The sequence below is a fragment of the Neophocaena asiaeorientalis genome, unplaced genomic scaffold (assembly GCF_003031525.2).
Source record: "Neophocaena asiaeorientalis asiaeorientalis breed wild unplaced genomic scaffold, Neophocaena_asiaeorientalis_V1.1 scaffold46, whole genome shotgun sequence".
Lineage (NCBI taxonomy): Eukaryota > Metazoa > Chordata > Mammalia > Artiodactyla > Phocoenidae > Neophocaena > Neophocaena asiaeorientalis.
Window position 1 is genome coordinate 3,928,453 of NW_020175393.1, and position 27,727 is coordinate 3,956,179.

The 27,727-nt window shown below is 46.7% G+C and overlaps 1 protein-coding gene across 1 annotated transcript; it reads right to left on the reverse strand.

The window, feature by feature from the left end:
• Positions 1-19,358: 19,358 nt before the first annotated feature.
• Positions 19,359-26,248, reverse strand: ETV7 (ETS variant transcription factor 7). Its single transcript, XM_024766055.1, is given in 7 exon segments — positions 19,359-19,476; positions 19,589-19,689; positions 22,288-22,430; positions 24,205-24,410; positions 25,627-25,681; positions 25,844-25,969; positions 26,185-26,248. Coding segments are annotated over 7 exon segments (813 nt in total).
• Between the last annotated feature and the right edge of the window lie 1,479 nt (positions 26,249-27,727).

Sequence of the window (27,727 nt, forward strand, 5' to 3'; positions counted from 1 at the left end):
CCCCAGAGGCCTGGCCCCCAGAAGTGCAGATCTTATGGAAAGTGGGAAGTGGAGGTTCTAGAAGATTCTTGGATTGTTTTCACCTGGATGGGGAATTGGTGTGGGTTATATAGAGGATGTCTGTTTGACTCAGAGGCGGCTTGAGGATGGAGTGGTTGGGGAGTGAGGGAGTGGCGGGGGCAGGGGCGATTTTTGTCCCTTGGGTTGGGCTGTGGTTTATTGGAAAACCTCGTTTTCTTCTCTTGACTTCCATCACTGACAGTTCTTTTGGCAATGTTGATGCTTTTCCAGTCTCTGCCAGATGCAACGTCATTGATCGATTTACTTGGAAGTTTTCACACTTCACCTCTCCTTTTTCTCGTTTCAGCAGGAAGCAGTGTGTGATTCTCCTCACAGTGGGGCAAACAGGAGTTGCTGGGGAAATGCTAATTATTGCATCTCTTCTTGAATATTTTCCAATTATATATTTTAGATTCCTGTGGGAGAAGGCTTTAGAATAACAAACATCTTTGTTTTGTAGGATTTCCTTTGGGGTTGGGGAGTAATAGAGAAGGAATAGACTTCATCATCTAATTATCTCAGTTAGATTTAAGTATATAATACCATCTTGGCTAAATGATTCTTCTGTGGTTAATATTCCATAGTATCTGATGAGTGAAATTGTTATCTCATTTACCTGATCAGGCTTCTGCTGTGGCTGCACTTTGTATTAGATATAAGGTTCTAATTTTGCGATGGCTGTCTCTAAAATTACTTCTTGTGGTAATTCCAATTTTATGCTCTTATGCACACTTCACGCTCTACAATTTAGAGATTATCATCCTCTGTAGTTTTCCTCACACTTTTCCTGACTATCTTTCAAACTGAGACATTGAGAGATTAGTTCCTCCCAAGTCATCAGACATTGAGTTACCTGCTAGGTGTTTTACATTAGGCTATAGAAAACACTTATTTCTTTTGATTGGAAAGAAGATAACTGATATAAATTCAGAGCTTTTAGTACTACCTTGAACTATCTATACTAATTTGTATGGCATTAAAGTAGGTTAATAATAGTGGCGAAATTGCTTCCAGTTAGACCTGGAAATCATTTTTCTCCTTTCATACATAATCCTTTCTCCCTGTCCTCCTTACCAAGTCTCCTCTTTGCTTATTTTTCTTGAAGTATAAACTTGTTTCTTTTTTTTTTTTTTTTTTTTTTTTTTTTTTGCGGTACGCGGGCCTCTCACCGTTGTGGCCTCTCCCGTTGCGGAGCACAGGCTCCAGACGCGCAGGCTCAGCGGCCATGGCTCACGGGCCCAGCCGCTCCGCGGCATGTGGGATCTTCCCGGACCAGGGCACGAACCCCCGTCCCCTGCATCGGCAGGCGGACTCTCAACCACTGCATCACCAGGGAAGCCCTAAACTTGTTTCTTGAAGTAAGCAAAACTTAGTAAGACCTATGAGGTTGATCCTTGTCCAGGCATTTTATGACAATTTCAGGACCGTGCCGTACATAAAGCATAGCCTATTGGTCATTACTGTTAAATAGGATCTGAAGTGCTTGTTGTGCACTCCAGGGATGTTATTGCCTGCTTATGTTGTGATGCAGAGTTATTTAGTTTGCATGAAAAACCCATTGATCTCTCTGTCCTAGGAAGATTTTAGTATGAATAGAGATCATAACTTAAGCATCTGCAGGTTTTCTTTGAATTTCTTGAGTTATATTTTAATTTCACATTGCAGAGTTTTATGGCTTCTCATTTCTTAATTTCCTTAAGTCTTCACTAACTCCCCTCCCTTCCACTGTAATTCCTGAAGCCATCTTATATATTTTTCTTTAAGTATACTTGATTTTTTTAGAACAGTTTAAGATTTACAGAAAAATTAAGATTATGCAGATAGCCCCACCCAGTTTCCCATTATTAACATCTTACATTAGTATGGTACATTTGTTATAATTAATGAACCAATATTGATACATTATTAACTGAAATCTGTAGTTTATTCAGACTTCCTTAGTTTTTGTTTTTTTCTGCTTCAGCATTCCATTCAGGATACCACATTACATTTGGTTGTCCTGTCTCCTTAAGCGCCTCTTAATTTTTTTTTAGTATCATGTTTACATGCTTTTTAACTCTGTGGAACTGTGAGGTTAATTATCTTCTGAGGCTACTATATTGCCAAGTAATGCCATCCAATAGCTTTGACAATGAAAGATTGATCTCTGTTTTCACTGGCAGTGTCTGTAGTTTTCTTATACATTAGCAAAGCTCTGTAGAATCTAGGTCATCTTTTCCTTCATTTATTTATTTATTTATTTATTTTTTGGCAGCGTTGGGTCTTTGTTGCTGCACACCGGCTTTCTCTAGTTGCGGCGAGCGGGGGCTACTCTTCGTTGTGGTGCTCGGGCTTCTCATCGCCGTGGCTTCTCTTGTTGCGAATCATGGGCTCTAGGCACGCAGGCTTCAGTAATTGTGGCACGTGGGCTCAGTAGTTGTGGCACATGGGCTTGGTTGCTCAACGGCATGTGAGATCTTACCGGACCAGGGCTCGAACCCATGTCCCTTGCATTGGCAGGTGGATTCTTAACCACTGCATCACCAGGGAAGTCCCAGAATCTATGTCATCCTGATGTAACTCTTCATGAATTTTTTCTTTTTAAGTTTTAGGATTCCACAATTCAGCTTTCAAAGACTAATCTATAGCAAAGCCTTGTTTGTCTCCTTAATAGCATTTACTACACTTATAATTCTTATTTTTTGTGTGTTTGTTTTTCTCTATTCCCCACAGCAGAATGCAAGTCCCATGATGATTAAAAACTATTATTGTTTTTGTTCATTCTATCCCCAGTGCCTAGAATAGTGCCAGGCTTGTAGTGGGTACTCAGAAAATTTGGTGAATGAATGATGGTTGAATATAATAGTAACCAAAGCTAGTAGTCAGTCATCTTTGCTATAGTGAAGTCTATGTTTTTTTCCTTATGCAATTAATAGTTTAACAATAACATTTTATACTTACATTGTTTGATTGTATACAGGGATACTCCAGATCCTCAGGGGGCAGGGAACTCAATAAGTTATAGCCTTTACCACATCACTAAAAAAAAAAAAATATGACTGACCAGAATTTTATACTGTTTTTTTAGTTAAAATTGTTTTGTTAAAGTTATTGTTAAATTATTTGCTGTTAGTATAGCATCTAAAAGTATGTCAGATGATTATGCAAGACGTGTTCATGGAACAGATTTGAAGTTAGGCAGACTGCTTTATTTAGCTTTTCAAAAATTTAAGGTTCTATGCTCTATAATGAAGATGAATTGTTTTCAGTATATGAAGCCTCATATTGAATTAATGACATCAGTCTTGGTAATCTTCCCGTAAACTCTTGTGTTTTCTTTATATTTCACTAGTATACATGGTTCAATAAAGGAATGTTGAAATAAAAACGAAAACCAACAATAATGAGAGGAATCACATAAGAACAGAATGGTAGAATTTACAAGTCAAAGTTATAAGCTTTTGCCCATCAAAAACACCATAAAAGGTTAAAAGACAAATAACCAAACTAGAAGAAATTATTTGCAATGAATAATACAGGCAATACTCTCCTTATTTTATAAAGGATGCAAAAATAAATACAAATTTAAAAGTAATCAATAAGCACATAATAAACGTTTAACTTCATTGTCAGTGTTTAACTCCACCTCATAAACAGTTTACTTTCATTTATATATGTTATGACACAACATTAAGTAGAAAAATCGGGATATAAAACTGCATATGCAGAGTAATCCAGATGATGTTAAAACATACACATGAGTTTTTTAGCTTTTGTTTGTTTGTTTGTTTTTTAAGCCCCATGACAGGGGGCCTCTTAATTTCTTTTTTTTTTTTTTTTGACTTGTGGGATCTTAATTCCCTGACCAGGGAGGGATTGAACCCAGGGCCATGGCAGTGAAAGCGCCGAGTCCTAACCACTGGACCATCAGGGAACACCCTACATGTGTGTTTTGGGGTTTTTTTTTTTGCGGTACGCGGGCCTCTCACTGTTGTGGCCTCTCCCGTTGCAGAGCACAGGCTCCAGATGCGCAGGCTCAGCGGCCATGGCTCACTGGCCTAGCCGCTCCGCGGCATGTGGGATCTTCCCGGACCAGGCCACGAACTGGCATCGTCAGGCGGGCTCTCAACCACTGCGCCACCAGGGAAGCCCATGTGTGTGTTTTTTTTTTTTAATGGAAATACAACCACCTAAATATTTTAGATAACTTTCCTTTGGAATTACAGATGGTTTTATTTTTTTTTATTCTTTGCCACTTTTCTATAGTAAATGTGTATTATTTATGTATCCTGTTATTGACCTTTTAAAAATTAATTTATTTATTTTTGGCTGTGTTGGGTCTTCGTCACTGTGCACGCGCTTTCTCTAGTTGAGGTGAGCGGGGGCTACTCTTTGTTGCAGTGTGTGGGTTTCTCATTGCTGTGGCTTCTCTTGTTGCGGAGCACAGGCTCTAGGTGCGTAGGCTTCAGCATTTGTGGCACACGGGCTCAGTAGTTGTGGCTCACAGGTTCTAGAGCACAGCCTCAGTAGTTGTGGTGCACGGGCTTAGGTGCTCCACGACACGTGGGATCTTCCAGGACCAGGGATCGAACGAGTGTCCCCATGTTGTGGCCTCTCCCGTTGCAGAGCACAGGCTCCAGATGCGCAGGCTCAGCGGCCATGGCTCACTGGCCTAGCCGCTCCGCGGCATGTGGGATCTTCCCGGACCGGGCCACGAACTGGCATCGTCAGGCGGGCTCTCAACCACTGCGCCACCAGGGAAGCCCATGTGTGTGTTTTTTTTTTTTAATGGAAATACAACCACCTAAATATTTTAGATAACTTTCCTTTGGAATTACAGATGGTTTTATTTTTTTTTATTCTTTGCCACTTTTCTATAGTAAATGTGTATTATTTATGTATCCTGTTATTGACCTTTTAAAAATTAATTTATTTATTTTTGGCTGTGTTGGGTCTTCGTCACTGTGCACGCGCTTTCTCTAGTTGAGGTGAGCGGGGGCTACTCTTTGTTGCAGTGTGTGGGTTTCTCATTGCTGTGGCTTCTCTTGTTGCGGAGCACAGGCTCTAGGTGCGTAGGCTTCAGCATTTGTGGCACACGGGCTCAGTAGTTGTGGCTCACAGGTTCTAGAGCACAGCCTCAGTAGTTGTGGTGCACGGGCTTAGGTGCTCCACGACACGTGGGATCTTCCAGGACCAGGGATCGAACGAGTGTCCCCTGCATTGGCAGGCGGATTCCTAACCACTGCACCCCCAGGGAAATCCCCTGTTACTGAAAATTAGTTAACAGTATTTCCCTGGCCGGTCCCCACCGGGCAAATTATAGAAATGGCTTGCCCCTTTAGCAAAGAGGGTTTGAAGGGAGGATTCCTGGAGTATCTCCCCCAGTGACAGCTTCCAGATTGCTATGTCTCACAGGAAGCTTCCTTCCTATCCACATGAGGTCTCAAACATGTCACCCTGAGAAACTCTGGCTGTGAGCTGGGCCCTGTCTGTCACGACCTCCCTCCCAAAGAGAATGCCAAGCAGTGGCTCTGGCTTTCTGGCCACTGAACAAACCCAAATCAAATCTTCCCATCTGGGAGGGTTCATGGGGAGGACAAGGCCTGGGAGTGACAATAAGCAGGGGGGAAGAGAGGAGTTTCAAGAAAGCCCTGTTCCTCAGGAGCTGGCCGCCTGACCCCAGATGCCTGTCTATTTCTCCTTCCATTCAGCATCCCAGTTTCCTTTGCAAATGGGCTTCATTACACCCATCTTCCTGCCAGGTCTAGACTGAAATGATGCAGTTTAGTCCCCAGGAGCTGGGACCTCTTTTACAGATAGGAGGTTATGCAAATTATTAGGCAAAGAGAGATTTGCAACATGCCAGGAGTAATTGCAGTAGCTCGAAGGGCAATGAGAGCAGCAACTGTCCTCAGTCCCAGTGGATCCCTCTCTTTAGTGGGTTGAGCAATGACCCCCAAAAGGATATGTCCAAGTCCTAACCCCTGGAATCTGTGAATGTGACCCTATGGGAAAAAGTGTTTGTGGATGTAATTAAGTTAAGGACCTCAAGATGAGAGATCCTGGATTTAGAGTGGGCCCTAAATCCAATGACAGGTGTTCTTACAAAAGAAAAGCAGAAGGCTATTTTAGATACACAGAGGGAAGAGGGCCACATAAAGATGGAGGCAGAAATTGGCGTGAAGCATCTACCAACCAACGGATGCCAAGGATTACCATTAGAATCTAGGAGAAAGGCATGGAATGGATTTTCTCTCAGAGCCTCCAGAGGGAACCAACCCTGTTGAAACCTTGATTTTGGACCTCTGGTCTCCTGTGAAAGAATAAATTGGTTATTTTAAGCCCCCAAATTTGTGGCAATTTGTTACGGTAGCTACAGGGAACTAATATACAGTCTTTCACAGACGGCCATTCAGCAGTCTCCAGGGCCTCCAGGTGCCGGCACCCCTACCCAGCTAACTCTGATTCAGGTTCATGATTCAGCTGCCCATCTCCTTTGAGTCAGGAACCCACTGGGATAGTCCTCTTCCTGCTGGAGGAAGCACTTAGGGGCACTCACTTTAATTGCCTGCCCAGCAGAAGGGGTGCGTGACAGACAGATGACAGTGCCATCCTGCTACTTTCAAAGTGTTCCCTTTATGGGCTCTAAAAAATAAGCAAATAAAATGAAATAAAAGAGAAAATAATTCATGTTGAAATAAAAAATGTGAAACCAGTATTGAGGAAACTAAAGCCAAATTTGATCCCTAGAGTGTTACTCACAGCTTTTTTCTGCCCTTAGTGACTTTCATTCTTAGTCAGCGCTGACCTTCCACTTAAGTATGGTGTAGGACCAGGTTTCCACCTGCGGAGGTTGCCCACAAGGTGAGACTTGAGTGCCAGTCTCTTCTAACTGTCCTGAAATTCCCTGAAGAACCTTCTCAGATGGTGGGATTTCAGGCACTAGGATCCAACCCAGAAGGAGCTGTGTTTCAAGCAATAGGTGGACCTTCGCATTAGCAGGTGACTGTGCTCTCAATTGATAAGATCCCTCTACTTCCACCAGGGAACCAGAAAATGAGCTATCCAGGACAGACTTTGAAAGTCTTATCAAAGCAAGAGCCTTATTGACTGACAGGCAGGCAAGCCTGTTGGGTGAACTTTGCTGAGAGCAGAGCTGTTGCACTGCTATAATAATGCATATCTGTGTATGAGACTTAAAACTCCAGGGACCCCATAACACCTAGACACGTGCGAGAGAGTCGCTGTTTTGAATATGCTCTTCTGGGATACTTTTAATAGAAAATAGCATAGTCTCATTTATTATTATTATCATCATCATCTTCACAGATGGGCGCATTCAATATATACTGTTCCACAACTTGCATTTTTTTTTCCCCTAGATGTTCTTGTGGTGGTGGTTCCACAATAAACATTGTCTTAAGGGAGTTTTTGGCCAAAGAGCAGGGAAGACCCCCTTCTCCCTTCCAAGCCCCAGATAGTTTCTTTTTTTAACTCAGTGTGTGAAAGGGTTCAGAACTCCAAGAAACAGTCAATACTCAGGAGGGGTGTTCAGCAATGTCCCTGTATTTCCCACACAAGGTGACATGAAGAAAATTTCATTTTACACACACTGGCTCCTCAGCCTTCTGCAGATTAACTTTTCTCCTTGAAATTTTCAAAAGTTGGAGTGGAACTCCCAGCCCCCACTCCCAACTCAACTTAGGCAAGCACGGGGGAGAGGAGGGGACAAGGGGGTGGGCCCGAATCAGCTTGTCCACAGCTAGGTCACTACCTCCCTCCCCAAGGTAACACCCTTTCCTCTTTTAAACCCAAGGTGGTTGACAATTCGGACATCCAAGTTCAACTTTTCCTTTTTCACTTGAGGCACTGAGAGGTAAGTAAAATTCTCATGACTTAGTGGAAGACATGAAGACTAGAGAATATCCCATGCTTTTAGTTTAATTCCTTGATACAGTTTATATAAATTATATAACCAAACCTAAGCCTCGCTGTGCCATGTTCTCTGAATCACGGTTTTACCAATTCCAAACATTCGTAGACAAGGATAGCATCAACATTTGGCAAATGACCAAGAGACCCCCAGCCCTGCACCTGGGGTCCACATGTCCATTCCACGTCACTACTTACAGATCTGCTTTTCTTTACATTAGCTGCATAGTATTTCATTGTATTTATTTATCCAAATCCCATTGCTAGTCATTTGGATTTTTCCAAGCTTTTGTGATTGTAACCCAGTGCTTCGGAGAATCTCTCTTTAAATATATTTTTGTGTTATGTGAGAACATTTCTGAAAGGTATATTCTTAGAAATAGAATGGCTGGGTTAAAAGGGAGACACGTTTAAATCTTTAGTAGACTCTACCAAATTCCTTTCCAAAACTTTGCACCTCTTCACACCTCCAGCTGTGGTTTGTGAATGTGGCTGCTTCTTCCCACTTACGACACCACTGAGCCTGTTCATTGCTGTCAATCCATGAGTCACTCACTCTTGTTTGAATTATTCGATTATTAGTGAAGCTAGGCATCTTCTCAGATGCTTCTTGGACTCTGAGTTTATTCTTGAGTAGCTGGTTCTTTAATTGAAAAAAAAATATTCAACTTATCAAGTTATATTGTTTCCTCCAGGAAGTGCTCATTATTCTCAAGCGAATATAAGGAAGTTCTTGCTTCCCATAACACACAAGAGTTTCTCACTTCCTGTAGAGAAAGCAATTACTCACTTCAGTGTCAGCCAAATGCAAAGCACTTAGAGTCAGATATGAGCACTTCTCAAAGGAAACCACCTCTCCACATTTCAAGGGCTTGTGTCACAGATAGGGCTTCAGGGGTAAATTTATAGACTTCACAGATGGGAAAAAGTCATTTCACACTGCAGATACAAATTTTACACAGACACACAAAAAAAGGACCATCAGTTGTTTACCTCAAGTAAGTATTGAGCAAAGTTAAATCTACTTTAATGTATTAAATGTTAAATTTATTTAAATTTTATTAAATATTAAAATCTTGATTGTCCTGATGATTGACCCCATTCACATTCATCCCAACCTCCTCCAAGGGTCTCTTCCTCTACCTCATAGGCTGGAAAACTGAAAAGTACATTTCCCAGATCTTTCTGTGGATTTAGCTGCTGCTGGAACAAGCAACATTAAGAGAAGCTGTGTACTTTTTAGCAGCAGGATTCCAGCGTGTTGCTGTCTGGTGGTGGTGTTCTGGAACATTGCTGGAGGTCCTACCTGGAACCCACCCCTCCAGCCCTTCCAATGACTTTGTAAACCTCTGATTCATTTTCTGCTAAAATTAGCTGACATAGTTTCTGTTTTCCTCCGATTGAACCCTGACTGATACAGCTCACAAATACTTGTCTTGATAGAGCCACGTGAGATATGAGAAAGAAAAGTCTAGACAAATGGCAGTGCAGGCATGAATCATGCTTATTAAGATTTTCCTAATAGCACTTTAATGAGATACCTCGTCCCTGTAGGAAATTTGAAAAGTACATAAAGCATGCAAAGAATGAAATAAAAACCATCTGTTATTCCACAAGAATCAAATGTTGATGAGAAGAAAACATTCAGCCCCTCTGAAATGCTGGTCCTAATCATCAGCTGCTGCTGTTTACTTGAATGCGAATGACCAGCTCAGCCAAGGGGAACCTGGGCTGATTTGGGTGTTCACGTCTAATTTGAGAAAATTAGCAGAGCAGCTCCCAGCCACTTGCCAATAATAAGGGAGAAAAGTTGTGGCAACAGAATGTGATAATAATAACTTATCCAATTTGTCTCCTAGTTCTAACCCAGACACCTGGCAGTAGTAGTGGGAGGCTGAGTATCTGTACTCTTTCTCTCTTCAATCATCCTCCCTGGACCCACACTGACCACTCCCCATGCCTGGAGAGGGCCCTTCATATGCCTGTAGCCCAAGCTAACCTGAAGTCTGTTTGTCTATTTATTGAAACTGGGCCTCTTCTTCCCATTTTTCATCCAAGGCCAGAGTTTCCTTCCAGAGACCTCCTTCCTCTGTGTCCAAGAGAAAATAATAATAAAAATAACTATCATTTATTGAATACTCTAAGCTACCATGAAGTTAATCCTTATAAGAATCCTACAAAGTAGAGATTATTTTCATTTTACAGATGAGAGACTCACAGTCAATTTCCTAACATTTCACAGTTCAGAAGAGGTGGAAGCAGGATTCAAACTCACAACAATTAGGATTCAAAGTCTGGGTTTTAACCTTTATGCTGTGTCCCACTCCCGTATCCCCAGGAAAGTGCCCCTGACCTGCTGCTCTCTTAGAGGAAACTGACACTCTACACAGGGGCTCTATTTGCTCATAAACTCTTTTTCTCTTTAGTAACACCTTTATTGAGCTCTAATTCAGATGCCATAAAGTTCACCATTTTAAAGTGTACAATTCAGCAGTTTTTAGTATATTCATACAGTTGTGTGTCAATTGCCACTGTCTAATTCCAGAACGTTTTCATCACTCTGAAAAGAAATCCCATACCCATTAGCTGTCACTTGCCATTTCCTCCTCCCTCCTGCCCCTGGCAGGTACCAATCTACTGTCTATTTCTATGAATTTGCCTCTTCTGGACATTTCATATAAATGGAATCATACAATAGTTAGCCTTTTGTATTTGCCTTCTTTCACTTAGCATAATGTTTTCAAGGTCATCCATGTTATAGCATGTATCAGAACTTTATTCCTTTTCGTGGCCAAATAATATTCCATTGTGTGGATATGCCATGTTTGTTTATCCATTATTCAGTTGTTTGTTTCTTTGGGTTGGGGGGAGGGGCTTTATGAATAATGCTGCTATGAACATTTGTGTGTGTATATATATATATATTCATAAATGTTCAATTCTCTTGGTTATATGCTTAGGAATGAGATTCCTGGACCATATGGTAAATCTACTTTAGCTTTTTGAGAAAATGCTAAACTGTTTTTTCATAGCAGCTGCATATCTGCAATATATGAGGGTTCCAACCTCTCCACATCCTCTCCAACTCTTGTTATTGTCTGTCTTTTTTTTTTTTTTTTTTTTCGGTACGCGGGCCTCCCACTGCTGTGGCCTCTCTTGTTGTGGAGCACAGGCTCCAGACGCGCAGGCTCAGTAGTTGTGGCACACAGGCCTAGTTGCTCCACGGCATGTGGGATCTCCCCAGACCAGGACTCAAACCCATGTCCCCTGCATTGGCAGGCAGATTCTCAACTGCTGCGCCACCAGGGAAGCCCCTCATTGTGGTTTGATTACATTTTCCTTATGATTAATGATGTTGAGCATCTTTTCATGTGCTTATTGGCCATTTTTATATCTTCTTTGGAGAAACATCTATTTAAGTCTTTTGCCCAATTTTTAATTGGGCTATTTGCCTTTTTTTTATTAGGTTGTCAGAATTCTTCCTTTATCCTGGATACAAGTCCCTTGTCAGATTCATGATTTGGAGATGTTTTCTCCAATTTTTGTGTTGCCTTTTTAGTTTCTTGGTAGTATCCTTTGAAGCACAAAAGTTTTAAATTTTAATGAAGTCTAATTTGTCAATTTTTTTCTTGTGTTGCTTGTGCTTTTACTGTCATATTTAAGGAACTCTTACTTAATCCAAGGTAATGAAGATTTACTCCTAATTTTCTTCTGAGTATTATGGTTTTAGCTCTTATATTTATGTCTTTGATACATTCTGAGTTAATTTTTGTATATGGTGTGAAGTAAGGGTACAACTTCATTCTTTTGCATGTGGATATCCATTTCTCTCAACACCATTTGTTGAAGAGACTATTCTTTCCCCACTGAATACTTTTGGCATGCTTATTGAAAATCAGTTGCCATAGATGTATGGGTTTATTTCAGGACTCTCAATTCTTTTATTTATTTTTTTTTCAGGACTCTCAATTCTATTCCATTGATCTTCATGTCTATCAGTATGCCAGTACCACACTGTTCTGATTACTGTAGCTTTGCAGTAAGTTTTGAAATCAGGAAATGTGGGTCCTCCAACTTTGTTTTTCTTTTCAAGATTGTTTTGGCTATTGGGGGGTCACTTGCAATTCCATATGACTATTAGTATCAGCGTCTCCATTTATCTAAAAAAGAGGTTGGAATTTTGATAGGGATTGTACTGGATCTATAGGTCAATTTGAGGAGTTCTGCCATCTTAACAATATTAAATCTTCCCATCCGTGAACATAGGATGTTTGCCCATTTTTAAAAATTCATTTTATTTATTTATTTATTTTGGCTGCAACAGATCTTAGTTGCGGCATGTAGGATCTTTTTTAGTTGTGGCATGTGGACTTCTTAGTTGCAGTATGCAGACTTCTTAGTTGCAGCATGCATGCAGGATCTAGTTCCCTGACCAGGAATCCAACCCCGGCCCCTTGCATTGGGAGTGCAGAGTCTTAACTATTGGACACCAGGGAAGTCCCTGCCCATTTATTTTGGTCTTCCTTAATTTCTTTCAACAATGCTTTGTAGTTTTCAGAGTATATCTCTAGCACTTTGTTTAAGTTTATTCCTAAATATTTTATTCTTCTTGATACTACTGTAGATAGAATTGCTTTTAAATTTCATTTACAGATGTTCATTATTAGTTTATAAAAATACAGTTAACTTTTGTAGATTGATCTTGTATCCTGCAACCTTGCTGAGAACCTGATGTGCACCCCACCCCCATCCCATGCCACAGGTTGAGAACCTAAGCATGTCACTGGCTGGAGTGGGCAATCATCTGACTGAGGGGAAATCCCTTCCTGATCAGAATTACTGGGATTTCAAGGGCCATATTTAGAACCCTGGGGCTTTGCAGCCAGAGCACTGTGAACAATACACAGGGCTTCCTTGAGCTGGGGTGTTTAGGGTAACCTGGAGCGTTAAGGTCTGTTCAGGAGACTTTATGATCTCATTGGTCTTATCTTGTGGCTCCCCCATGGGCAAATGAGGGGGATAGAGAGGGATAGTTCTGGGCCATGTTGGTCTTCTCCTCCCGGCCTTCCCGTCTGCATTATTCCTACCCATTAGGATTGAGTTTTGTTGCACATAACAGAAACTAACAACATTGACTATATCAGGTGTGACTTTTATGGTGGGAACCATAGACCAAATACAAGGGATCAGTCAGGGATTTCCCTGGTGGTGCAGTGGTTAAGAATCCGCCTGCCATTGCAGGGGACACAGGTTCAAGCCCTGGTCCAGTAGGATCCCACATGCCGCAGAGCAGCTAAGCCCGTGCGCCACAACTACTTAGCATGTGCACCTAGAGCCCGTGCTCTGCAACAAGAGAAGCCACCACAACGAGAAGCCCGTGCACCACAACGAAGAGTAGCTCCCGCCCATCACAACTAGAGAAAGCCCATGCACAGCAATGGAGACCCAACACAGCCAAAAATAAATAAATAGCAGACTGCAAGGGGAAAGTTGATGTACGTGACGATGACTTGCTTCTACTTTCACAAGCGTTTCACATCTCTGGCAGCTCAATTTAAAACTGGCCCCTTCACTTAACTCTGTCTTACTTTCCTTCATGGTGCTCATCACCACCTGACACCATATGCTGTGTTTATCACTTACTCATCTGTCTTGGTTACCACTGTATTCCCCAGTTTCTAGAACAGTGCCTAGTGTATCGTAGGTGCTTAATAAATATTTGTGAAGTAAATGAATACATTATTTCATTTGAAGTTTCTCAAGAAAATGTGGCAAGTAGGGCAGAAGATGCTGTTCCTCATTTTACAGATGTAGAAACAGGCCCAGGAGGCTGACTTCACTCAAAGCCACCAGGGAACTGAGGGAGCCTCAGTCCTTTTGATTCCAAATCAGTGGCTGAGTGTGTGGGTGAGGGTAGATAGACTTTTGACACACCTCTGGCCTCTGCTCAGAAAGTTGGTAAACTACTCAGGGAAGAGGTGATAAGAAAAGCAGATAAGGTACTCCCAACAAAGAGACTGGGAATCTAGGAATTTCAGAAACCATTGCCCTGCTGGTTGGGAAAGGGTGGGTGACATCACTGAACAAGTAGCTTTTTGGTACCTTCAATTCCACCCTCACTCCTGCTACTAACTCTGTCCAGAGAGGTGGTGAGCTCCCCATCCCTGTATTCAAGCAGGGGCTGGATGTCTCCTTACAGAGCATGCCTGAGCTGGAGAGTTGTACTCACATCTTAGTAGGAGAGGGCGGGCATGCTCTGTCACAGAACAGACACTCAGCAGAAAGTGGCCCGAACACCAACACAAGAGGCTTTGCGCCACCTGGTGAACGTGGTTTTAAACTGCAGGCTCTTCCATGGAGAGAAGCCTGCAGCCTGAGTGTCCCTAGAATCCTAAGCAGTGAAACCAGACTAGACTACAGGGTTTGCGAGAAATCAGGGGGGCGCCCTGCACTGGGCCAGGCACCAGCAGGCGTCAGAGAGGTCACTAGTACAGGGAGGACTTATTAACAGGACTCAGGAGTTGCTGAGGCATATCCCTGGATTTGGAGGGAATGCGTCCTTCCCACACTTTATTCCGGATTCCTGGGATGACAAACTGGGAAGCTACCTGAGGGCGGGGGAAGGGTGCAGGAGGAGGCTCATTTGTTCATTCCACTCATCTTTGCATTTGGGAGTGACCTTGAATTGTCTTTGAAGTAAAAAAACAAAACAAAAAAACCTCCATGTTTTTGCTACATGGGTATCAGATTCTGAAAGATTTTGTCTGCCAAAGTGCATATTTTCATTATGTTTGTTACACTATTATTTGCTTATTATCTTACTGTATCATTTATTATCATCAAAGGCCTCTGTAACCGCCAGTAGAAGCCATGATGAGCTCCATGCATTAGCCTTACCACACGAAGTTCATTTAATGTCAACAGACCTGAAAACATCTGAGCGTCAGTGGGCCAGTGCAGCTCCATCTGAGGTGAGTGTTGGATTCTGCTCATCCCCCCTAAAACCCTGAAATGGGCCCCAGCTCCCACCTCAGACTCTGCTCTGGGCAGTGAACCACAGGGCTCAGCTGCCCCTGCGGGGAACGTGCCCCCATCCCAGGCCAGCTGCTCCTCTCACCATTGCTCCTTCCAGTTTCACTTCATTCCCGAGAAAAGAGCACAATTTTAATCAACTGTCCATCCCAAGCCTAGATATGGGTGTCAGAGGCCAGTCGGGCTCCTGTGACATGGTGCACAGGGCCAGCACAGGGCCTGGGACCACGCTTCCCAGTAAAGTCTGTTGGGTGAACAACTGAATTCTCCCTGTGGACGGGCTTCAAGCAATGTTTTATATCCTCGTAGCATCAGCTGCCGCATGGTTATGCTCAGGTGGTGCTGTTGGGAGTTTCCCCCTGCATTCCTCATGGGTCAGACACAGGACGGCCCCCTCCCTCTTCCTAAAGGCTCTCTCCTCACCCTCTCAGGGTCTCAGCCCCAATCCTGGTCTGCTTCCCTGTCTGAGTGAGCCGGGCTGACCCCAGCATGAACTTCAGGGACCCCCTCTGCCCTCCTGCAGGGACGGGCCTCTGCAGTCTGCCCTGCTCCCATTTGCCCTGCACGTCACATTCTCCCTGACCCCTCATGATCAGAAGGCCCTCCTCCACACTGCACCTCCAGACTTCACCCCTCCAAAAGGGAAGGAGAAAAACAGAGCAGAAGCCTGTGTGATCTCCTTAGGACACTCTCCCTGCCCCTGCCCCGCAAGCAGAATTCACCAGAGCCACTACTTTCTCCACATTCACCTCTCAGTGACCTCCCCCTGGGGACTGCAACAAAGTCCGCTCATCAGCTACTTCTGCTTCCCCCACTGACGTGTGAACTTCCCAAGGGCAGGGCCCAACTCTCCTTTGTATACCACCCCCAGCCCTCCCCATAGGAGCAGTTAATTTACAAGCATTAGGGAATTTAAAAAATTAAGATCACGATTAACATATTTTGAGGACTTCCCCAGCAGTCAGGTGATTAGGACTCCAAGCTTCCACTGCAGGGGGCAGAGGGTTCGATCCCTGGTCAGGGAACTAAGATCCCGCATGCTGAGTGGTGCAGCCTAGATAAATAAATAAAAATTTAAAAACTAAAAAAATTTTTTAAACATGCACATTCTGATTTCAGGACAACCCACTTCAAAACTCCCCACCCAAATCTTGGGGCTGTCCCAGGAGTGGCTTAGTTCAGAGGTCATCAAACTGAGTGGTCAAGCCAGCGTGGAGGAGGGGACCGAGGGGACCTGACACCAGCATTGCACAGGGCTCCTCCTTGAGCCTGGGCCACCTTCACGTTCACCACCAGACCCCGGATGGCTTGGAGGCATCAGGACCTCGCTCTGTAAGTGTGTGTGTTTTCTGTGTGTCTCTATAAAACTTAAGAGAACACTTGACTAGAAAATGTAGATTAACACCATAGGGAGGAACCAGAGGAAGAAGCCAAGAAAGGCTGTCACAACTAGGATCCTGCATGAGAAAGACGTTGGGTCACCAGCATCAGCCCAGGCTTCCTGCAGTAAGAGCCTTGAGACGTGGCAGGGCCACTAGGATGGGAGAAAGTGCTGGAACATTGTACACCTTAAACTTGCACAACATTATATATGTCTCAGTAAAGCTGGGGGGAAGTGCTAGATCTGGAGCTTTCTTTCAAGAGAAAAAGACTTTGTTGGCAAGAATCCACATAAGGAGGGGCTTCCCTGGTGGTCCAGTGGTTAAGACTTTGCCTTCCAATGCAGGGGGTGCGGGTTTGATCCCTGGTTGGGGAGCTAAGATCCCACGTGCCTCGTGGCCAAAAAACCAAAATATAAAACAGAAGCAGTAAAGACTTTAAAAATGGTCCACATCAAAAAAAAACTTAAAAAAAAAAAAAGAATCCACATAAGGAGAAGGTGGACGTGATGGAGCCCATGCTCCTGGGTTAGTGCTGTAAATGGCTTGACTGGATGGAGACAGTGACTTGTATCATGAACTTCTTAATACACTCACTTTTTTTCATAAACTCTTTATTTCCTGTTGACATTAATGTAATCTGGCAAAAAAGGACGTGGCTGGCTACTTTTTCAAACCATGGGACTCTATTTCCTGCTCGTTAAGATGATTTGTGAGGAAGTCCATCTTGATATATGTTGTTTTCAGTGACCCACCACTTTTCAGGAATTTAATTGTGTAAAAAATGGATATAAACCCAGAGCTTCCTTTCATGCCAGGTACACAGGAGGTGCTCAATTAATGTTCATGGAAGGAAAGGCTGAATGAATCCCTTTATTTCTGGCACCCAGGCATCCATCCCAGACCAGGGCCTAAAGTTCCTGGAGAAACGGGGTGCAGCTCAGTCCAGAGCTGAGTGGAGAGTCCAGGGATCTGGGGTCTGGGGTGGTGGACTCTGCTCAAGCCCACTTCTCACTCCTGGCCCCAACGGTCCCAGCGTTGGGTGAGATTTAACACTCCCCCTCCCCCCGCCGCCATAAAGACATAGTCTTTGGGATATGCAGCTGTTGACAACCATTAACACAACAGCAGGCAGATGCCAACATCATAACTGGAAGAAGTGACTTATGACTCCATCCTCTCATTTAAACCTCTACGTCTTGGACCCATGAGATGCGAGACAATTAGAAATGAGGCACTGTGAAGAGGCAGCACGCTGAGCTGGGCTGTATGTCCTTGGGCATGTCACTCCCCCTCTCTGGCCTCAGCTGCCTTGTCTGTAAGAGGAGAGGCTGGACAAGTTGATTTCGATGGTCCCTCCCAGTCCACTTATGTAGTTCTGGACTGGGGATGATGAGAAACGCTATGGGGCATGGGTTCATCCTGGAGCAAAGTCAAGGAGATGGAACAGTCTCAGGAAGACTAAAGGGGCCTAGGATTTTCCTGCTAAACCTTTTGGCCAAGGCCCCTGCCTGGCCCCTTCTAGTGTGGAATTGTCCAGGGCCCAAGACGGGACTAAGCCAGGATTTTCCCTGCTTATGAGCAGTCACAGCTTTGAGTTCCAAATCAGCTTCTCAGCTACAGTGACCCAAGGCCAGATCAGGCCCAGCCAGATGGGGGTGGCCGGTGGGGGTATTTTCCTGACCCGCTGGAGGCAAGAGGCAAAGGTGGTTTCCTCCTTCCAGAAAAGAAGATGTGAATCCAGGAAGTTCTGTTTTCAATGAACTGAAAACACTCCCTTCCCTTTCTCCGCCAGCTTCCCCGGGGTTGCAAGGGCAGAGGCTCTGACCCCATCAGGAGGTACCTGGGGGGCTGGGGAGCATCGAGGAGAAGCTGAACCAATAGCAGAGGCATTTTCATGCTTTAGAGCAGCTTTGGGTTTGCAGAGTTTTCTTAATTCCTTATACCGCAGTCACGTACTTCACAACTACGGTCTTATTCAAGTTTTCTGGGAATCCTGTGAGGTCGGGTTAGGAATAGCATCCCCATTTTGCAGATGAGAAACGTGAGGCTCCAAAGAGAGAGAATAACTTGCCCAAGGTCAATCGGCAGATACGGGTATAGGAGCATAGGAAGCCAGCATGTGGGCGGCGTGGGCGATCTTTACTGGGTCATGATCAGAGTCGCCAAGGACTGAAAACTGAGGACAGGGGAGTTGGGCCAGGTGAAATAAACTGTTTATGAAGATGCTGAGGGCAGAGAGGTAGGGCTATGGCCTCTGCTTGAGAAGTGCCCATGACATTCAGAGGCACTAAAAGAAAACAGGTCACAGCACTGGGTTCGAGGGAAGCATCCCAGCTCGGCAAGCCTCTGCCTCCATTTCCCCATGTTTAAACCTCCAGTGGTTGGTATGTGAATTGAATGAGATAAAATATAGGTAGACCCCTTGGCACAAAGCCTGGCACATGGTAAGCACTTAACTGTCAGGCATCATCATTGTTATCATTACTAAGGTTGACAAAGCAGTAATTCTTTTTTCCATTTCATGCACCAGCCCCCTGAGGGTGGTTTTCATGAGTATGCTCATTTTGCAGATGAGGAAAACTGAGGCTCAGTGAGGGACTTCTGCTTCCTTCTTCTGTAAATTGAAGGAACTGGGCTGGATGTTCTCTCAGCGACTGGCTTCCTCTCCTGAGCTGGGCAGGTACTAAGGGGCAGGGTAGGGAGAAAGTTCACTCCCCGTGCTCCCACTTAGCAACCAGCACTGCCCTACCCAAAGAATGCCCCCACAGTGTCCTGGAGGTGAGGCCTGCCGGTTCTCAGCTGTTCCAGATCCCCAGGCAGCTTTGAGGTCTGAGACACCAGCTCTGATCCGAGAGTGCAAAACCCAGCTGGGGTTCCCTGCTGCCCTGGGAGGAGGGAGGAACAGCTAGCTGCCTTCGTGGGAGACTCAGTCTCTGACCTGTTGGTGCCCGGTGTCTGGAGTCCACATGTCCTTCACAGAGAGACTTCCAGCATCTCCTCCTTGAAGTCCACCCTGTCCTGCTCCTGGCTCTCCAGAAGCTCCCTGCTGTTGCCCTTGTCCTGATTGATCTTCCTGGGTGTCTTCAGAAATCTGGAATTCAGGCCCCAGCTGCAAATCAGCCAGTGCCCCAGCTGCAGAGGGCTTCCAGGCCACCCCACCCCAGCTCCACTCCGCCTGGCATCTTGGCCCCTAGGCCACTCACCTGAACAGGAGTTTCTGCCTGGGTTCCTTCTTAATGATGTTCAGATTATGGTAGGGGCACAAGGCACGTGACATCTTCTCATAGGTCACATTCACCTGCTTCTGGAAGGAAAAGCAGCCCCACATCAGCCCCTACTCCCCACCCTGCTCCTTCCAGGCCTGGGAATGAGCAGGTTGGACTGGATGGTTTCTTAAGCCCCTCAGCCCAAGGGTCTGTTAGGGAATATGAAAGTTCTCATGCATTGGGAAGGAGAAAGGCAGGGGAAGGCCAGGGTGGGGGGTGTGGGAAGAAACAATGGGATGGTTCTGTCACCTACTTGACTGAGACCCATGGGCCAGGAGTGAATTGCATGCTGCTTTTAAATGGCAAATGTCACGAGTAGTAACAAATAAATATATAGTTAGTAGGAGAGACAGCATGGTGGGGTAGCATGAGGGCCTTGCCACCTAGCTGTGTGACTTTGACCAAGTCAGTTTTTCCTCTCTCTGGGGAGTGGACTGTGCAGACAGAGTAGGGACAAAGAGGCTGGGCTTTGGTGTCAATTTAAGCTCCAGCTCCACCATTTGGCAGCTGTGTGACCTTGGATAAGTTTCTTTACCTCTCTGTATCTGTTGCCCCAACTATAAAATGAAGATAAAAACATCAATCTCACAGATTTATTGTGAGCATTAAATTAGTTAATCCATGAGAGCACTTAGCACAGTGCTTAACATGTGGTCTGTGCTCATTAAATGGAATTGCTGCTCTTGGGCCCTCAGTTGCCCTCCCTCCAGATAAGCACACCCAAACTTTAGTCATTTGCATCCTTCCAGCCACCAGCACTACCCAGAGGCCACAAAACAGGGTGTCGCCCAGAGCTACTTGGTCTGGATTCAGGTCTCTGCTCTGCCACCTACTGGCTGCAAACACTGGGACAAGTTGATACACCTCTCTGTGCCTCAGTTTCCCCATCTGATAATATCCACCCCATGAGGTTGTTGTGAGGATTAAATGAGTTAATACAGGCAAAGCCCTTTGAGCAATGCTTGGCAGTCAAATGCTGTGCCATTTTAGGAGATGCTATATATTGCAGATGATCATTATTGGTTTTTTGTTTGTTTGTTTTAATTTATTTAACTTATTTATTTATTTTTGGCCGTGTTGGGTCTTTGTTGCTGCGCATGGGCTTTCTCTAATGGCGGCGAGCGGGGGCTACTCTTCGCTGTGGTGCGTGGGGCTTCTCATTGTGGTGGCTTCTCTTGTTGCAGAGCACGGGCTCTAGGCACAAGGGCTTCAGTAGTTGCAGCATACGGACTTAGTAGTTGTGGCTTGCAGGCTCTAGAGCACAGGCTCAGTAGTTGTGGCGCATGGGCTTAGTTGCTCCACAGCAGGTGGGATCTTTCCGGACCAGGGCTCGAATCCATGTCCCCTGCATTGGCAGGCAGATTCTCAACCAGTGCGCCACCAGGGAAGCCTGATCATTATTGTTAATAGTTTTCTTTAAAGACTCTTTTTAACCTAAATGAATTTATTTATAGACTAGCACACTGGTTTTATATCACCACTGTCAATCACGAGATTGACAAAGTAGTTAAATTTTGTAATCCTAATGCTTACTAAAATAAATAATTATTAGAATTTGGAGTAAACCACCTAAAATCCCCTGGCAGACACCCATTTAGGTATGGGCGCCCCTCACGTTAGGAATGCTGGCCTCGGTCATCCCCAGGCCTTTCCAGCCCTGACAGCTGATGTTCTGCAGGGCCTGAGACCTGGGTTTCTGTCCCAGCTTCCTCCAGGGTACCAGCTTCCTCATCTGGCTTAACAGCAAATGATGCACAATTCATGTAAGCGTGCTTTGAAAGCCTCAAATGCTAGGGAAAGGTGGAATTAAGCAATTAGAAGGCAAGATTCCTGAGTTCCAGGGCCAGTCCCCATCCTCAAGAAGTAACTGCCTGTTCCTCGGAATCTCCCAAAATAAAATGATCCCAGCAACAGCCACTATGGAGAATATGTGGAGGTTCCTTAAAAAACTAAAAATAGAATTACCATATGACCCAGCAATCCCACTACTGGGCATATACCCAGAGAAAACCATAATTCAGAAAGGCACATGCACCCCAATGTTCACTGCAGCACTATTTACAATAGCCAGGTCATGGAAGCAACCTAAATGCCCATCAACAGACGAATGGATAAAGAAGATGTGGTATATATATACAATGGAATATTACTCAGCCATAAAAAGGAACGAAATTGGGTTATTTATAGAGACGTGGATGAACCTAGAGACTGTCATACAGAGTGAAGTAAGTCAGAAAGGGAAAAACAAATATCGTATATTAACGCATATATGTGGAACTTAGAAAAATGGTACAGATGAACCAGTTTGCAAGGCCTCTGAGACACAGATGTAGAGAACAAACGTATGGACACCAAGGGGGGAAGTGAGGGTGGGGAGTGGAGGGATGAATTGTGAGATTGGGATTGACATATATACACTAATATGTATAAAATAGATAACTAATAAGAACCTGCTGTATAAAAACTAAATAAATAAAATTCAAAAAAAATTTTAAGAAAAAAATGATCCCAACACTTCTGGGGCTGCTGGTGAAGCTCCCATCAGTTGAGGCCTGTCCCCTAGTGCTGAGGGGTCCACTGTGGCCCCTGCCCTATCATGTGTGTTGAGACCATCCTGCCTGCTGGCTGAGGTTCACCTTGTGGTTTCCCCAGAATCTGGCAAGCCCATTTGGATCCACAACTCAGAAGATCTTGGCATTATTGTCTTCCCACTTGATGCAGGGCTCGTACCAGGTGTCAGAGAGCAGCTGATACTTGTAATCCCACAGCAGCTGGCAGTCTGCAGTTGAGCACAGAGGGTGCAGATGGGGCGCCTTCATGGAGCTGTGAGGATGAGCATGGGAAAGGTGCTCTGGGGCTCTCGAAGCCGGGGCCCCGGCGAGCAGCGGGATGGTGAAGACGACGGTACTAACAGAAACAGCCACACGTGGGGCCTCATTACTCATCTCATTCAATCATCCTGACTCTAACAGGTGGAGACCTTTACCCCCAGGAAGGGATGAGGAAATGGGCTCAGAGAGGTATGGACATATCCCAGTCACCAGGCTTCTAAGGAGCAGGCGGAATGGGGAGCCTACCCCAGCTCTTCAGACACCAAAGCCAACACCCTTCGCCTGGGGGCAGGTGGCAGGGGCACTGGCCAGTGGCTGGCAGCTGGAACCCTGTCTCCAGGTCCCTCTCTGCCCCTGGCCCAGTCACTCAACCTCCCGGATCTCTATTAAATCAGGATTGTAACATCCATCCTATCCAGCCAGCACCCTAGCAGGAGGTTCTGGAAAATCGAATGTGCTATCATGAAGGGCAAGTGGCAGAGGGAGCCTGGGCGCAAGCTCGTAAGTCCCACCTGGGCCACCTGGCTCGGGTGTGGGGGGCAGGTTACCGGACTTCTTCTGAGCCATAGTTTCCTCGTGTTGGGTGATGTGAGGATTAAGTAACATAATCGACCAAAAGACCCTTAGCACAGTGCCTGGTACAGAGTAAGTGCTCAAAGAATGTTAAGTATTATATTAAAATTAAATAACTGTGTTTCAGTGACTCCCAGTCACTTTCAACCCAGGAGCTAAGTTTCTGCCCCCTCTGTGGTGTCTTAGGATAAATGTAGTGGCCCCGCCATGACTAGAAAACACACTTTGGGAAGGCAGTCAGCTTACCTGTCAGTCCGTCTGGTTACCTGTCTGTTAGTCAGTCCTTTAACAATGAATGTGGAGAAGTATATCACCTGATTAGAGCTCAGGCCCTAGAGTCAGACTGCCTGGATTCACACTTCAATTCTGCTACTTCCTGCTGTGTGACCATGGGAAGGTCACTTAACCTCTCTGTGCCTCATTTTCCTTATCTGTAAAATGGGGCTAATAATAATACCAACCTCAGAGGGCTGTTGGGAAGTTAAATAAAAGCCTTAGAACCATGCCTGGCACATAGTAAACACTCAACTATTTAAAAATAAATAAAGTTTTTGGGCTTCCCTGGTGATGCAGTGGTTAAGAATCCTCCTGCCAATGCAGGGGACACTGGTTCGATCCCTGGTCCAGGAAGATCCCACATGCCGCAGAGCAACTGAGCCCGCGAGCCACAACTACTGAAGCTCACACGACTAGAGCTCGTGCTCCACAACAAGAGAAGCCACGGCAATGAGAAGCCCACACACTGCAACAAAGAGTAGCTCCCGCTCGCCACAACTAGAGAAAGCCCGCACGCAGCAACAAAGACCCAAAGCAGCCAAAAATAAATTAATTTTTAAAAATTAATTATAAAAATAAAGTTTTAAAGGGGGAGGGGGCATACTCTAGGCCAGTCTGACTGTCTGAACTATGACTGGTAAATCGTCCCTGGCCTGGACATAGGGTGGGCTTGGCGATCCCGGGCAGCACTTTCTGCCCGCTGTGACCAGACTGTGACCAGCACACAGGAGAGTCACTCCACACACCACTGCCAAGCACAGACCCTCTCATTCCCCAGATCAAAATAACCCTCCTTGTCACCCACCCACCTCTGGGACTCAGCCTCAGCACACCTCCCTCCTGTGTGCCAGGGGAGCACAGCCTCCTACTCACCAGTGATCCTGCCATCAATGGGGGCCTGTGGCATCGTGGGGAAGGAGGAGACTCCCTCAGCCCTGCAGCTGAGCTCCACACAGTGAGATAAACTGAGTGACTCCTGCCTGCTGAGGGGCCAGCTGGCTAGGCCAGGGGCATCCACATGGCTCAAGGAGCTGGCAAGCCCCAGGGCTGGTGGCTGCTGCAGGAGGCCCCGATCCCCTCTGCAAGCAGAGGAGCACCATCGATTCTTTGGGCCCAGAGCCTCCCCCGACCCAGACCCCCTCAGTGACATGCGCAGGAGCCCGTGGGGCTGCACTCCTAGTGCTCTCCCCACACCCAGCCCCTGGTTACAAGGTCAGGGAAGCACTGGAGGGTGTGGGTGAGGGCCAGACAGCCCAGGTGCTAACCCTAGCTCCCAGACAAGTAACTTAGTTTCTCAAACCTGCTCCCTCATCTGTAAAATTGTTCACAATGCCAAGAGGTGACACAGCCAGGTCCAGAACCCAGGTGCCCTCTTCATCCACCCAATAACTATTGATGGAGAACCTTCAGTGAGACAGGCATTGTTCTAAGAATGTTGGGGACACATCACTAAACTGAAAAGAGCTTCTGCCCTCATGGAGCTTTATATTCTAGTGGGGTAGGGAGGGGGAGGAAGACAGATGATTAAAATAAAAAAGGAAATAGAAGTAGTATACAATATGGGGGGAAGGGATAAAGCACTACTGCACAAGGCAAATAGGGAATTCTGGGAAATGCCTCACAGACATGATAACATTTGAACAGACACCTAAGGAGGTAGATGAGTGAGCTATGTGGGCATGTAGAGAAGAGATTGCAAGGCAGAGGGAACAGTAAGTGCAAAGGCCCTGAGGCAGGGGTGTCTCTGGCTTGTTCAATGAGCAGGGAGGCTGGTGTGGCTGGAGAAGCATGAGCGAGAGGGAAAGGAGTGGGAGAGGACAGCAGAGGGCAGGGAGGTCGTTGTATGGACTGGGGCTTTGACGAGTGAGATGAGAGCCACTGGAAGATTTTGAGCAAAGAAGTAACATGACCTGACTTATGAATCTCTGGCTACTCTGTTGAGAATAGATCATAGGAGATCAAGGGCAGAAGCAAGGAGACCAGTGAGGAGGTTCTCCAGAGGAGGCGGGGGCTGGACCCTGGGCAGCACTACAGGTGTGTGAAGTGGTTGGATTCTGGGTAGATCTTGAAGGTAGAGCCAGCAGGAGTTGTTGACAGTTGGGATGAGGATGAGAGAGAAAGAAAGTAATCAAAAATGACATCCAGCGTTTTGGCCCAAGCAACTGGAAGGTTGCAGCAGTGAGTAAGGACTGGGAGTGACATGAACAGCCCTGTGTGCAGGTCCCTGGAGACCCTGAGGAGAGCAATTTCCATGGAGAGATCAGGAGGAGAAGAGAGGGATGCCACATAAACAACCCTCTGCTGGAGAGGAGAGCAGAGAAAGGGGGAGATGAGAAGCAAGGCCCCTCGGCTAGAGGACAGTCACAGAGGGCAGGGGTGAGAGTTAGGGAGGCAGGGCAGGGGGAGATGGGGAGCTTGGCCCACAATGCTGCCTCTTTCATCATTTTGCCTGGAAGAAGCTCTGCCCTCTGATGAGGCCAATCTGGGGGAGGGTCTCAGAGAGCCTCCTCACCTTCCAGGCAGCAGGGGAAGGGCTGAGTGGGCACCCTCTGCCTGACAGCTCTTCCGAAAAAGGGCCCACATGCCACAGCTTGCCGCTAGGTCTTGATGTACTGGAGCAACTCATACAGAACGTCAGCTGAAGCGGCGGGGGTGGGGGTGGGGGGCGCTGGAGGGCAGGCTGCTGACCAGGTGTCAGCTGGCATGTCCGTCACAAGATTCGTCCTGATGGAGATGCTACACAGAGGACTTAGGATGGAAACGGGGAAGGGAGAGGGAGAGAGCAAGACAGCTCTCCACGCCCACCCCCGCTCCCCCTGGTTTGCATCAGAGAAGCCAGTGAGTGACCCTGACCTGAACCCAGGGAACGGAGTGGGAAGTCGTCCTTGGTGAGGATGCAAAGGGCTCGGCCGTTCATCTCAAAGTCCTGCTCCCTGGTGTGCTGCAGCCAAGCGCAGCCAGTGCAGCTCGTCCTTGTTGCTGGAGAGCATGGGCTGGATGGGGTTGACGGAACCCCAAGGAGGTGCCCAGAGAGGAGGGCTTGGCTACGGGGTGCCTGACTCTCTGGCTCAAATCGCCTCACCTCACAGATGAGACAGAGTTCAGCCTTGAGCATCCGACGAGGCACTTCCAGCCTGGTCGGGCGGCCCAGTGGCCACACAGCCTCACAGGCTGTCTGCAGTCTGACTGCCCTTTGTTTCTCCAGAGGCAGAACTACCTGGCTTGACTCTTGGGCTTACAGTTTGCAAGCCGCAGGTCTGCGTGGGTCTTGGCATCTGGAAAACGGGGCTGGTGGTCGAGAACAGTGGAGCGTGTAAAAGCGGCAGTATTTGGGTGGGCGGGCTGTGTTCATCCCTGCTCTTTCTCTTGAGTTCTCCCCAAACTTCCTTCTTCCCTTTCCATCTGAGCCTCTTCCTCCTGTCCCCACACCCCTCCCCCAAGAGAAGGGTCTCACTTATCCAAGCGTTGAACAATCACTGATCTCAAGCCTTTCTGCCAGAAGCTATGTTAGGCGCTGGGGTCAACGGGGAAGTTACAACTTTTAAAGTTGCAGGCTGGAAGGGCAAACAGTGACCTGGAGCCCTTTCAGAGACGAAGAGCCGGTTTACATGATTTGAAGGCTGGGCACCTGCCCTAAAGCTAGGGCGCCTGAAATAGGGCCGGGCACGTGACAGAGGGCCAAGCGGCCCCGCCCCCGCCGTCCAGAATGGAGCCCGGGTCTCGCGGAGCGTGAATTCCCGGCTCGGCGTCTCTTCCCTCCACCCTGGCAGAGTGCCCAGCGCCCGAGGAGAGGGCGGCACGAAGCCCGGCCGCGCCCATGGCCGAACTGACGCCGCGGGCTGGACTGACCCCGCCAGCTAATCCCCGTCCGCCCTCCGGGCCGCGCGCCAGGTAAGTTGGGCCCGGCCCCGGCGCCGCGTCCCCGGGCCTCCCCTCCCGGCGAGACCAACTTTTGAGGCACAGGGGTTCGCTTCGAGCCGCCCCTGCTCTTTAGGAAGAGCTGCGCGCAGCATCTTCGTCCAGGGGAACTTCGGCCCCTCATCTCGCCCCTGCCCACCGCCCGGCTTGCTCGGGCCGGCTGGGGTGAGCAAGGGGCCCGACTTGCGCGTCCTGAGGGGACTCGGGGAGGGGAGGTGCAGAGTCCGGGCTGGAGTCGCAGGGCTCCTCCTCCTGGCTGCTGGGAATCGAGCGGGCGGGGTGGGGTGGGGTTCGTCTGCGCGGGGTCCCGGGGCTGGACCCGCTGCTTTGGGACTCAGCCTCTCAGCCTCCTAACCTCCCCTCCCCGCCCCCCTTACAGTAGGTTCCAATAATATTTAATTGCGTCTCGGGCTTAAAACTCATCCATAGTCTCGCAGGTCCCTTGATTCAGCCAAGTCCCTCCGTGCTCCTTCCTCTA